General features: G+C 39.7%; 1 protein-coding gene across 3 annotated transcripts in view; it reads right to left on the bottom strand.

Annotated features, from left to right (window-relative positions):
* LOC135205298 (dnaJ homolog subfamily C member 13-like) overlaps positions 1–14,791 on the bottom strand; it is a 683,293-nt gene that overhangs the window by 360,854 nt on the left and 307,648 nt on the right. For 2 of the 3 annotated variants that reach the window (XM_064235698.1, XM_064235699.1), the window contains exon 14: positions 4,638–4,724. The exons of the other annotated variant lie outside the window; for it this stretch is intronic. In XM_064235698.1, coding sequence (XP_064091768.1) covers positions 4,638–4,724 — 87 coding nt within the window. The remainder of the gene's footprint in view (positions 1–4,637; positions 4,725–14,791) is intronic. 3 annotated transcript variants of the gene reach the window in all.

Genomic DNA, 14,791 nt, shown 5'->3' with positions numbered 1-14,791 from the left:
CTAATAATGTATTTAGTCATGAAAATAACATCAAAATACACTAATTTGGGATTATTTATCATCGGAAAAACCCAGCAAATAGGCATTCCCAGCAAATAATGGGTAGATTAGTTCCTGAGAGAAATCCGCGGATCCGTGAGTCCGCGAATCCGCAGAACGCGAATACGGGGGGCCCACTGTACAACACATGATAGATCAGTTACCCTGGAAACTAAAGGGGTCAACACTTATATGTTGGAGTTCATTGTTGCACCAAGCTCCAAGTCTAGAGCATTTACTGGATTATTCAGTCAAATACAAATTACGATTTGTATTCCTATGGACTCAAATGTAGCTGATAGAAATGAAATCTGGTAAGCTAGTTAGGTAAGACAATACATTTCTGTATTGAGATTATGCAGAAATAATGCTAAAAAAAAACAATAGTATTCAAGAAAGAAAGTTCTGAAAAACTGAAGAGGAAGAAGTTTTGCGTCTTCTGGTGTGCTATATTTGTTAACAAGAGAAAGGGAAGATAATGAGGTGCTATGTAGAGTTTTCCTTCGGCTTGTCTTTTGAGAGGAAATGAAAAGAAATTAAAAGAAAAGAAGAGAAATGGGGGGAGGAATGATGAAAACAAATTTGATGACAAAAACTTATATGGTTTTGAGGAATTTGGTCAGAAGCATTGCAGAATTATGTTTACACAAAATTGAAGCATGCAGGAGAAATCTGCCTCCGGGAACAGAATCAGGCGCCCCCGTCTGTTGTTAATTAACACACTGCCAATGTCATGAGTAATAATGCCTTTCATCTTTCCTGAACCCCGGTAAAAAGGAAGGGTTGGAATCAAGCAGGGCACCCATCCATAAAAATATCTGCCAAAACAGATAATCCAATGAGCCACTGGAAAAGCTCATTATAAACTGTAACCTGACTAGGGGTCAAGTTGCCATGACGTAGTAGTAGTAGTAGTAGTAGTACAGTAGTGCCTCAGGTTACGAAATTAATCCGTTCCAAAGCGGCCTTCGTAACCTGATTTTTTCGTATCTAGAGCTACGTTTTACATGTAAATTGCCTAATTCGTTCCAAGCCCTACAAAAACACCACAGTAAATTTTATAATAAAGCTAAATTGACCAATAAACAATGAAATACAACAATTTGGACCATTCAATACCTAACCTAACCGTTATTGTACCTGTAAATAAAGTGTATTAGTGTACAGGGTACAAGAAATACTGTACGAACATGTACATACGTATGTAGTAAAATGTGGAACCTTACCTTTCGAGTGAGGCAATTTTCGAAAGTGGCAACAGAGGAGGAGGACACATGGCAGAAAACATGATCACTAACTTTATGAAACACATTAAAAAATGGCAGAAAACATTAACACTAAACTTTAGGAAACACATTAACAAATGGCAGAAAACATTAACACTTCGTGATTAACTCCATCTTCGTCTCCATAGAAAGCATCCTCTTCTTTCTGTGAACTTCAGCAACATTCTTGGGACCCATGGCTCATAAGGTAAGTAATTAAGTTCACACACAACACGACAAAGTAACTTACAGTACAACGAAAGCGAAATCACTAACACGAATTTATGTTAATGAACGAAATCTATGTGAACGAACGAATTCCATGTATGTACAATAACGTTGCCAAAACGAAATGGTCGAGGAACTCCCCTACTTAGCTACATGATGGTATAGATGCTGACCAATAGGAGAGCAGGATCTTACGGCGGTAACTAGCATCAGGAACCAATGGGAGAGCGGGAGGATAGCGGCAAGTCTACTGAGTTGGCAGCGTGCAAGCTTTAAAATTGTTCTCGGTGGCCCAGGTGAATCTCAGACTTTACAGAACACCCTTTTGCAACCTGAATTATTTTCGTACACATAAGCAAAAAAATCTTCGTCTTTGCCTTCGTAACCTGGATTTGTCGTATGTAGGGACTTTAGTATGTAGGGGTATGACTGTAGTTAGCTATAAAAATTTACGTTTAAGAAAATCACAGCCAAATTCCTTTAATATCTATATGAGGCAGAGAGAGAGAGAGAGAGAGAGAGAGAGAGAGAGAGAGAGAGAGAGAGAGAGAGAGAGAGTTACAAGGATTAGTACACCTCAAAAACTTATTAGTTCATCCGAGGAAACATCATGTGCTCACTTATCTCTAGGAGCAGGTTTTATTATTCATTATAGTGTCTTCATGATCTAGTCAAGCTTTCTTTTAAACTCTTCCACACTGTTGCTGTTTACAACTTCTGGTGGCAGTTTATTCCATGTGTCACATATCTTGTACGTAAAGAAGTTCCCACGATGAGATGTGTTGCATATCTTCAGTTCTAATTTCCCTCCATTACATTTCTTGTCTGGTTTTTGTTTAACGTGAAGAGGTTACTGTCTACTTTTGTAATGCCTTTCAGTATTTGGAATGTTTCTATTAGTTGTCCTCGCAATAATCGTGTTTCTAAATCATACATGTTCAAGGTCTCTAGTCATCTTCGGTAACCTATTTGCCTGATGGATGGAATTAATTTGTGGCTCTTGCTTGTACCCCTTCTAGTCTACTGATGTCCTTTCTTAGTGATGATGACCAAAATTGTACTGAATATTCAAGATGAGGTCTAACTATTGATGTGGTGTACAGCTGCACCACTATTTCCTTGTTTCTGTAATTGAACTGGCTCATTATGTATCCCACTACTTTCTGTGCCTTCTTTTCAACTTATATGCACTGTTTTGTGGATTTTAAGACAATATCTATGTCATTCCCAAGGAGCATGTAGTTGGCATGAGGGTTGTTTGTTCCTATTTGTAAAACTTTAAACTTATCCAAGTTAAAAGGCATTTGCCATCTCCTTGACCACTCTCCTATTTTCCTTAAATAATTTCTAAAGCTTTCCACTGTACATATTTGGGTCTGCTGCATTTACAACTAGTTTGGTGTCGTCTGCTAATTTGTCTATCCTGCTAGTTAAGCCTACATCAATGTCATTATTGTAAATCAGAAACAAGAGTGGGCCAAGGACAGAACCCCAAGGAACTCCACTTGTCACATCTGCCAATTCTGATTATTCACTGTTTATTACAACTGTTTTCTATAAGTTTGCCAGTCTTCGATCTAGTCTGCTATTTCTCTTACAATTCCTAAAGCTCTAACTTTTGTCATCAGTTTCTTGTGTGGAATTTTGTCAAAGGCCTTTTGGAAATCTAAGTAGAGTATATATGTATAACTGAATCACGAAAGTTTGGAACGTGATAAATCCATAAATAAAGGTATAAGCCATGAAGGAAAAATAAAAACGGAGTTTCTGCAAGATTTTTCTCAGCAGATAAACTGCTGAGTAAAAGATGGTTGAATAAAAAAATCTTGCAGGAACTCCGTTGTTTATTTTTCCTTCATGGCTTATACCTTTATTTAGAGTATACAGGCAGTCCCCGGGTTACGACGGGTTTGGGTTACGACGTTCCGAGGTTAAGGTGCTTCTCAATTATATTCATCAGACATTATTTCCAGGGTTACGATGCCTACAACGCTCATCTGGCAGATGAAATATGACACCAAAAATGCAAATTAATCAACATTAGAAGGTTTTTTGATGAAAAATGCAATAAGAATGCAGTTTACATAGTTTTCAATGCACCCAAAGTATTAAAAGTAAGGTTTTATTAGGATTTTTGACAATGTTCCGGCTTACGACGATTTTCGGCTTACGACGCGTCTCAAGAACGGAACCCCAGTCGTAACCCGGGGACTTCCTGTATATCTATTTCTCTGCTACTGTCATAAATACCAAGCAGAGAGAGAGAGAGAGAGAGAGAGAGAGAGAGAGAGAGAGAGAGAGAGAGAGAGAGAGAGAGAGAGAGAGAGAGAGAGAGAATATGTTGGAACACCAAATACGGAGCAAAAGTAAAAGGAAGAACCTTTAAGCTCTGGAAGAGGAAAGATCTGGCAGCACAAGTTACTTAATAATTAGTCCCCATAAAGGAACTGTACTCTTGACAGTATAATGGTCAAGTTAGCGCTTTACAAGGATGAATTAATTGTTATAATTTGCAATTACTTAAATCCATCATGAAAGGGACAGATGAAGAATTTCAGTGTTAATCAACTTCAAATCATGCTACCAAACAACAAAATAGTTAATAACCCCAAAAATATTTTACCGTAAACCCAAAGATAAAATTTTAAAACATTCTGAAGACACTAAATAAAAATACAAAATATTTCAACCTTCACCTTGAAGAATTTTTTATGAGTTAGGAAAAACTAAAAAAAAGAGAGAGATATGCATAGGAAACAATAGTACTTGGTAAATACAAATTTAAAAAAAGATATGTACGTACTATATAATCATTTAGTCAAGGGCAAAAGAAATACAGCTAAAGTCTTTAGCAACAGAATTTCCTAACAAATAAAAAATTTATCTTCATTTTATACTCTTCAACTTTTCATATCAGTCACTCCATAACAATGATGCCATCAAAAACTGCAAAACATCACTTTGTTAAAGCAAAGAACAACACTCAGTTACTGCTAAACTTCAAATGCACCATACAGTAAGCAGTCCTGTCACTTCCCCAACCAAGCTCAATCTCCAATTCCTTCAATAACTGAACTTTCCCACAACAACAAAGATGCTACTTACGTCAACATGCTTCTCCAGGTAGACCTCGTAGTAAGCTTCCATTTGCTTGGCCCCTGACTGTAAATGCCTTTCCACAGCTTCAATTTTCTGTACAATCAAAGTAGGAGAATCTGGCTTACACAAGACACACACACATATCCACATAAATACAGAAATAGAGAAAAGCTCACAAAAACTGGACACTGACCAAGTAGCATATATAAATTGGACATGCATTATTTAAAAATCACATGAGATTTTTTACTTCATTATGTTATACAACGGTAACCTTCTCAAATTCTCTGTTTCTAACATCTTCTCCCAATACAAATTCCCAGTACAGTTGAACCTCTTAAAACCGGCATTCTATGGTCCGGAAACTCACGTGGTTCGGCTTGATTTTAAATCAGCCACCATTAGTTCGTTCCGCTGCCACCAGGGACGTGCCACCTATTGTTTACAACTTAAGGCAGCAAGAATTTTGCTATATATCCTTTGTTTTTATGAAAATGGTTGTTAGTAATGTAAATATGTGAAGTTAAATATGTTTTTGATACTAACCTTAGAAGAATAAATATATTTTTAAAAATATTTCACTTGAGAAGGCTTAACCAAGCCAAAACTTTTAATCAAAACAATGAGACATAATTTTGTCAAGCACGAATTCCTTACTTTGTGTGTGCTTGAGAGACAGTTTTTGATAATTTCTTTTATGTAACTGTCTTTACCTATTCGATATGCCACCCATGATGTTATATGATGCTAGAGGTAAGAAGTGCAAGCATAAATCTTTATCCATGCTAAAGAATCTTTCATTAGCGAATAGTTTGGTGTTCACTTTCCTCAATATATGGCGCTGTGCTTTGCTTACAGCGACATTCAAATGCACAGTGATTGCCAAATTTCATTATTTTTTTCATCTCTTTATTCTCTACAGTAAAAATAAACTTAAAAACTAACAGCGATAGTTATGAAGATACGAAATTCCGGAAATGAAAGTCCCCGATAGTAATGTGCAGATTCTGAGAAGTTTATGTAGTACTGTAGTTAGACTTACGATTGGGTAGGCTAACTCGGGAATGTAAACTAAATGTGTCAAAGTACACTGTTTTAAAGAAAATTGTATAGTATAAAGTTATAAAATGATGAAGTTAAAATATATGAGTAATAAAATTATAAAAAGCAGTGTCAGAACGTAGCCAAGTTGTAGGCTAAGTCAGAAACTAGACTATTTGTATCTGGAATTGCCTAAAGGCTTCATTTTTTAGGGATGTATTATATATTCCGGGATTTTCTGTGGTTCGGCAGTGGCCAAGTCCCAAGGTTTCCGGATTTAAGAGGTTGGACTGTATACAAGATCCTCTAATATTTCACTCAGACTAAATAATTGCTAATATCTCTCAATGTCATAAAAGTACAGTACAGTACAGTCAAGTACATTTGTATGTAACAACCAGTTAAAATTAAATACTATCTAAATTTTCATTTTATTCTCAGTTAGCCTGAACAGTCCCCGTAAGTTAAATGAGCAGAATCAGAACGTATCAAAATTGTATTAATATCTTGCATCTAATCAAATTAGCCTTTCAACATTTTCCTGTCCATTTCAATCCAAAAAACTCATGAGGACACAATGACAAATTTTTGATCAATTAGTATTTTCCATAGCTAAGAAATCTTCTGGTGTCAGCTGGAAACCAGTTAAGAACAATAAAAAACATTGTAAATGCAAGGAATCTGTGGCATCTGGCATCCGACACATAACCGAGGTGAAAGCGAGAATCAGAGACCACGCTCGAACTTAGAGAGGCATTTAGTCTTTCTTCTAACCCAGGATAAGACATAAGAGGGGTGGCTAGAGGTTGGCAAGTTCCTCATTGGTCGAGTGGTTTATGTGGTCGCCTATCAATTCGGTAGTCCCGAGTTCAATTCCCCGCTCTGCCAACGTGGAGTCAGAGAAATTAGTTTCTAATGATTAGAAAATCATTTCTCGATATAATGTGGTTCGGATCCCACAATAAGCTGCAGGTCTCATAGCTAGGTGATCAATTGGTTCCTAGCCATGCAAAAATAGCTAATCCTCCAGGCCAGCCCTAGGAGAGCTGTTAATCAGCTCAGTGGTCTTGTTAACTAAAGATATACTTAAAGGTGGGCAGTCAATGTTAAGATCTCAGGTTTGTTAGCTTTGAAAAGTAAAAATTTGTTCATAAGTGTCATTTGTTCATATGCGGAACAAACCTTCGGTCTTAACATTAGGATAGACTCACACTTGGTGGGAGGTATGAGAATCCTGAACCCGCTGGAGGTTCAGCACACCCGATCATTCTTCTTAGAAATGAGGATTCTAAAGAAGAGGACCAAAGCCTTTGAGATGTTAGATATGTGGATATCTAAATCCCAGTCCACTAAGTTTAAATACAATGTAACATGTCCAGATTCCTTGCATATATGTAAGTCAAAGAGAACTATATCTGTTCAAGCAACAAACTATACCAGCCACATGAAACAGGTTTGTCACCACTCTTCACCCCCCACCTTGCTGGAGAAAGAAGCAGGTTTGTATGTTGTATGGAAAATAACAAGTGCTGTAACGGTATGACTGCAATGCTCACCTGCAACAAGCCAGTTCCAGTGTATGCTGTGTTTATTCTTCAAACTGCCCGTAGGTATTGAATAAAAGAGAAAAGTCAAAGAAAAGAGACCAGTCATCTCCCTCATTCCCTCCTCCACACTATCATCTTAGGCAAGATACAAAATGTCCCGCCAGGGGCACTGGATGAGCTACACTTGTTGAGCAGTCACCACTGTACCCAAAGATAAAGTGTCCAAGGACCTGTGGGCAATATCCTTCAGGTAGAAGAAAATGAAAATGGTCTGATGAAGCCAGGAACCAACACTCAAAATTCTATGAACAGACAAGTTCTTAAATCCCAAGGAAGAACTTATTCTTCTGATGTCATGTGCATCTGCAGGTATTGGTGACAGAACCTGACGATGAGGAGTAGGCTCATCTAATCAACTCACGAAGCTAAACGAAAAAGTATTCTTGGACACCTCTTTCACAACCTGGTTTGTGGTAACAAAAAGTCTACGACACCTAGGCTCTAGGTAATAAGTCCTTTTTAGATAACAACTCAGTGTTCTGACCAGGCAAAGCAGTAACTCTTCAAGGTTGCTGGTAACAAACTCCATGATGGAAGGAATGAAAAATGAAGCAAATCTGTCATTGTGAACCGAGGGAATCTTGGGTTTTAGCCATGAATTTGAATGCTACTGACCCCCAAGCCCTTGTGTGTTTATGTCATAATCCCAACTATGGAGCTCTCCAACTTTTCTGAGGAAGCCAAGGTCAGATGGAAAACGGTTTCAAAGTCAGTTCCCTGTAAGACAATTGACACAAGGGCTCAAATGGAGCTTGAGTGAGGCTGCTCAGCACCAGAGTAAGATCCCATGTAGAAGGTTTGAGTCACCTAGGTGAACAAGATTGCTCAAAGCTCTTCAACCACAAAGAGAATTCTCAGGATGAAGTGATTTACACATCTTTCAGACAAAGAACTAATCATAAGGCAGCCCTGTAGTCCTTGACAGCATCAACAGAAAGAATTTTCTCTGTTCTGAGAAAGACCAAGAAGACCATATCTACTGAACAGAAATTCTGTGTGGAGAGAAATCTTGTCGACGACACCAATCACAGCAGACAGTTCATTTGCCCTTGTACATGACTGATGAAGATCTCCTGAGGAAGCCAAAAATCTGAGTTCAGACATTCTTCATAAACAGTTTTTCATATCTCCTTTTCCAAAAGGGAGTGGTGGATAACCAAAGAATAGTTAAGTGAACCCGTGAGGTTCTAATGCTATGGCTATTGTCACATGCTATGAGTGTTTCCGAGCATAACACAACATGCAACCCTTTTCATAAGTGCTTGCAAAAGGCTAGATTAGAAGGGTGTAACCCTCTAACCTTTTCAACATACCATGTGAAACCTTTTGTTTCCAATCTGAAAAACTGGTAAGAATCCCACAGTTTTTATGAGAGATGTAGTGAAGAGGGTCACATGCATTACAGCAGATTATCACCGAATGCCTGCCTACATTACCATTATCATCATCATCATCAGCATCATCCTTAACATAAGATTTCCCCTTCATGTGGCTTGACACAAACTGAGTTGTCTTTAATCATTTCCATACTGCGCACTTTGTTTACATTCCCATGTGGTTTAGAATTACTGAACAGAAGCAATTTATCCAAGATTGAAGCCCAGCCACTGAGAAAACCTTTTAGTGAAATCATCATCTACTATACCCTTTCTTAGAGGTTTTTAACCCTTCTTACTGGTTCTCATCTTGTTAATTCCATATTCTCTGTATTTTCCTATTCCTATTTTTTTTGTCTAACCTGTCTCGATCTTGAGATCTCGTTTGTATGGTGTTTTTACGTTGCATGGAACCAGTGGTTATTCAGTAACGGGACCAACGTCTTTACGTGACTTCCAAACCACATCGAGAGTGAACTTCTATCACCAGAAATACACGTCTCTCACCCCTCAGTGTAATGTCCGAGAATCAAACTTGCAGCCACCAAGGTGGCATCTTGAGATCTAAGTCTAGCTTCAGCCACTGAGCACCAAATCAATGAGCAACCCTGTTTTATGATCTTCAAATGCAGTCATACAACACCCTCCACATTCTCCACTGTTCCTAACTGCCCATGTCCCTGCTTGGAATAATCTTATTACTGAGTACATGTACCATCCTACTTGCAACTGAGCTTGGTTCCAACCAAACCAACCGGTTGTGAGTCAAAATGGATGTAAGTCCAACCTCAGAAAGTGGCAAACATACTGGGTAGGGTGTACTAATATCAAATCTTTGCTATATAAAGTACCAACATAATACTACTGTAATGTAATGTGCAATCATTATTTCAATCTTTTTACCAAAATGTGCCTCTACTGATCTATTTTAATCACTTATGTAATGTATATTATGTACAGGTAGGCATCAAGTTACATCAGGGCTAGGTTCCTGCATGCATGTCGGGAGTCAATTTTAACGTAAATCAGTTGCAATTCCATCTGCAGTATAGTTAATATTGTATGATGCTGCTGATAGGGCAGGGGATCTCAAAATGATGCTGCCTGAGTGATGAGAGAGCTCTCCCAAGATGATGAGTTGCTGAATAACTCAGTGTATCAGTGGTCAACTTAAATGACGTGTACTCTTATGCATCAGCCCACCCACCCCACTGCCAGAAGTACGGTTGTAAGTGTGAGTGGTCGTATGTCAACAGGTTGTAAGTTGGATTGTACTTGTAATCAAGTATAGTCGACTCCCCCTTATTTGCGGTTCAGCATTTGCAGCTTCAGTTATTCACAGATTTTTCTGTTGAACATATACTGTATCAACATTATTTGAAGAAAATTCGTCTATTCACGGATTTTTCCACAGAGCAATTAATGTATTTTCATATTTTTGGGACTAAATGTTTTAGGATGATAGTTTCTTGTATATTTATTGTTTGAACTATTAAAATAGGCAGTTATGAGCATTCTTAGAGGGGATTTCGGTATCCACAGGGGACGACTATAATTACCTTCCATTTCGTCCACACTGTCACTGATTATATCAATTATAACCTCCCCACAAAATCCAACAACTTCCCAAGAAAACAGAAATGTATTAAACTTTTCAAGTTCCTTCCCATCCTCTACCTACTTTGATTTTGTGCTATTTATATTTTGCTAACCTTAGTGCCTTCATATGTAGTACTTACAAAGCTTGTTTTCCAACTGCACCCTTTCCTTTATTTCCAATCTAACCATAAAAAGCTTTGTTTCGTTTACCTTAATTCTAATCCTATCCTTTCCATTCCGTTCTTCCCCTCTGACGCATCAATAACATCCTTCACTGACATTGCACATATCTCAGATTGCCTGCTATGTTTTAGCCTTCACACTATGATGTGAAGTACTTCAGGACTACATGAAAGTCCCAAACCTCAGCAAAATCTCAAAGGGACTCCTACTTTCCATCTCTTATTACTATCTAAGCTACAAACCCCTAGGCTTTTCCATTAACTGTGTCCTATTTACATCAAATAACTGTTACTGACTGCTCTACTTATCCCATATATCCCTATCGACAGATATTTCTATTTATGAATAACCTATTTCAGAAGATGAGTTTTACACAGGAAAACTAAGTTATGCTCAGAAACATGACCTCTCACATTTCTTTTTTATTGAAATATTTCCTGGGGAAGATTTAATGCCAAAAAACATTAAAAAAATAAGCCATTCGCAATAAAAGCACATTATTTCAAGGTACACGCAGCAAAGAGATTATAATAGTTACAACAATCAACTGTACACAGAATGGAGCTCATGCATAAAAGCATTCACAAAAATCCCCAAAGTAAACCAGCTAACATGATGTAGTTGGTATACCAAGAAAGGAAAGCAGCCCTTCAGGACTTCCACATCAACTGGAGAATGAAAGTGATAATGATCTGCAAGGCAAATGCAACATTAACAGATAAAGAACTGATACCACATAAAGAGGCCAGCATTTTCCTGATACTACTAGGCTATGCAAGTTTTGATCTCTGCTTGGATTTATCAACACACCATTTAAGAATGCAAGAAAACCATTTAAGAATGCAAGAAAACTGAATAAAAAAGAAAAAGTGCACCGGACTGTACTACCAAACAATGGAAACTGAACCTGACACTGTGAAATGGAATAATGTAGAAGTCATGGCACGGCTCCCTTACAGTTTTAGAGCTGGGTTCTGGTCAGTATCTAATACAGCACTATCAGCGAAACCTAAGATAATTCAGCAACCAATATGGAGAAATTGCTCTCTTCAATCATGCTGGAAAAAACTGATAAAGAAGTACCACACTCTACAGCAATTTGCATTTTTCCTAACATATGAAACTATGGTTAGCGTGCTTTTGCTGTCACTGAATCATCTCCAAAAAACAAAACACTGACTAGGCCTTTTGTCACCCACAACCTGAGCTGGCCTTACTCTTCCACTGTGTACAAAAGTCTGTCAACAACTACACTCAACTCCATAGATGAGGAGAGGTCGGAACTACGCAGGGTGGTATGATGAGGGTAAAACTGCAAATGTTATTGTTTCAATACCACCTATGATTTCCTAATGAAGCCTCACTTGGAGGCAGGAGGCTGATCCTTCCTAAGATTGTCAGGAGGGCATGTCCTGGTGAGGCACCAAAAAAAGGGAACCCTCATCTATTCCCCTGACAAGGATCTGGCCCTCTACTCTACTGACCTTCAGGTTGCAAAACCCTGCAGGGCATCAGGGCATGTCATCCAAGTACTCACCAATCCCAAGCGACAATTCAGAGGTCCTCCATCTCCTTCCTGGGCAGAGCTCCCAAAAGGCTCGACACTCCTATAGCCCCTATTGGGTCTGCAATTACTGGACCCAAGGTGAAGACTTGCGTACCACCGCCCTAAGATAGAAAGAAGTGAAGGTTGATTGTTTCTTCCAGAACCCTGCCCTCAGAACCCGAAGGAATGAGTGGTTTTTCTTAAATGCTAATGAAGTTCCTAAACCCTTGATGTTGCATTCCCATATTCTGCCCAGGGGAGTGTCTTATCTGGCCTGGTCTGGTATGCCCTGACTTCCCTCAGGCAGGAGATGGTATTCTTAAAGATCTCCCTTTCCTCACAGCCTGTGGTGATGAAGTCTCCTATAGGCTGGCCTATGGGGGGCCATACACCTGAGGTAATTTCTCAAGACTCTCACTGGGCATAGTAGCATCTCATCTTTGTCCTCCCCTACAAAGTCCTTCAGAGGAGACAGAAGAAACCTTCAAATTTCAGGTTTGGGGCCGAAGGGTTCTGGGTCTTCCACATGAATTCTGGGACAAATGTTTATGTGAGAGACAGTCCCAGGTGTGGGAGGCAATGCATGACAGGGAGTGCAGTTCCCCTACCCTCTTGGTTGAGGCCAGGTCCAGCAGGAATACCATCTTGAGGGTTAGGTCTCATTTGATGGTTTCTTCATGGGCTCATACAGCATCCGTCTCAGGCTAGCAAGGACCCTGGTCGTGTTCCTCTCATGGTGCTCTAATTCTCATGGGGCAAACTTCTTTTCAAACTGTCTGACCATGACCAACAGGTCCCAGGAAGCAGAGAGGTCTATGACCGAAGGTCTGAACACTTTAGCGAAGGTGGCTCTGTACTCCTTGATCGCAGCCACCGAAAAAGCCTTCTCATTATGTAGAAAAAGGAAAAAGTCTGCCACGTCCTTCACAGACATCTTGAATGGAGTAACACTTTTCACTACACCATTATGATGGACAATGACCTCAGGTGGCTGAAGTTGGTACTTGTGGCTTTCCCTGAAAAAAACCTTCCTGAGCAGCTGTTTGATAGTTTCCAACAGTGAAGTTGGAGTGAGGCTACCACCTGGTGGTACATTATTATTATTATTAATAGGGCTTAGTTTTTCCAGACCTTTGAGTCCCAAGTAGACTCTTCTCGGGCTGGTTTTCCTGGTGGTACAGCCTATTATGTTCTTGCCTTAATAATGTGTTGAGAGGGAGAAAGCTCATCTGGCACGTCCACTAGCAAGTGGAGTAGGTCTGCATACCACTCTGCCTGGGGCCACTTTGAAGTCACCAGTGTCATCCTTAACTCTTGGGACACAAAGCGTGTGTTGATGACTTTCCGTAGCTAGCTGAACAGGGGGAAGGAATATACTACGTCCATATTGTACCAAGGGTGCTGGAGGGCATCCTGCAGAGCAGCCCTTTCGTTGGGGACTGGAGAACAATACAGTGGCTACTTGTTCCTTGCTGTGGCCACAGGCCCACCACTAAAATCATCCTGTGTTCCCTGGGAGACAAAGACCCTGCTGATGGCTTTCCTCAACTGACTGAAAGTCCATGTTATCCCATGGGTGTTGGAAGGTGTCCTGCTGCACCGCCCTCCGGTTAAGGACTGGAGATCAGTACATAAACAGCCTGGTGTTCCTTGCTGTCGTGGACAGGTTGATTGTCAGTCCTTGCCACAGTCCTAACAGGGAATCAAATAACCTGTAGTGTATGGACCACTCTGCCTACTTCCCGATACAGCCTGCTTAGCTGGTCAGCAATGACGTTCTTTTCCTAAGATATACCTGGCATATAGGACTAGGCTCTGGGATTCTGATCCTTCATGAATCTCCACTGCGAGATCGACCAACTCCGGGGAGGTGGTGCCACCTTGCTTGTTTAAGTAAGCGACCACTGTAATGTTGCTTATGGTGACCACAGACATAAGGGGCAAAGATACATATGTGGGTACTACACAACGCACTACAATACACTAAGGTCATCTACATGGTTGGGTCAACAAAGTGAAAAGCACTGAAATGCTTCCCTTCAGCACAAAAACTACAGTATACACTGCACAAATTTAAAGCACAGGGCTACTGGAGGAGGTAAGGCATGAGATGGGCAAGATGCTGCTGCAAAAGTAAAGAAAGGGCACGAACATGTGACACACCCAAAAGCGCGCACACATCTTCAACTTTTCCCATCCTTATATGGGGTCTCTGTTTATTAGTCCTCTCCATCTTCTGCAATCATGCACCATTACCTCACTCGTGTTCCTTTTCCACACGTTCCTGTTTACTGTCTCTCCTCATTTTTGGTCTACCTTTCCTCCATGTTCTAGGCACTTCCATGTTCATGGTTCTTTTACATACAGAATCCTCCTCTCCTCTCAATACATGCCCAAACCATTGCAATCATCTCTGTTGTTGGCACGCACACCCTACACACAAAGATAAAGCACAGCGAAAATGATATCAATATAATAAAAAAAGGTTTCACATATACTTACCAAACAATTACAAAGCTGTAAGCTTTCTTACATGGCAGTCAAAAATTCAAATTTCCTGGTGGTGGCAGCGTTACCACCATTCGTGTAGGTGATACAGGTCCAGCCCACTTTCAGGAATACCAGGTACTGCTGAGCTAACTATTGTCAATTCGTTGAGCAGCAACATCCAATTGTTTGGTAAGTATATGTGAAACCTCATTTTATTACAAAAATATAATTTCCACATAAATGACTCGCCAAACAATTACAAAACTGAATCCATGTAACCAGGAAGGTGGGTACATGGACAGCTTATCAAAAGACAAC

The sequence above is a fragment of the Macrobrachium nipponense genome, chromosome 49 (assembly GCF_015104395.2).
Source record: "Macrobrachium nipponense isolate FS-2020 chromosome 49, ASM1510439v2, whole genome shotgun sequence".
Classification (NCBI taxonomy): Eukaryota; Metazoa; Arthropoda; class Malacostraca; order Decapoda; family Palaemonidae; genus Macrobrachium; species Macrobrachium nipponense.
The sequence above is the reverse complement of the archived record's forward strand: the minus strand, read 5'-3'. Positions and strand labels throughout refer to the sequence as shown.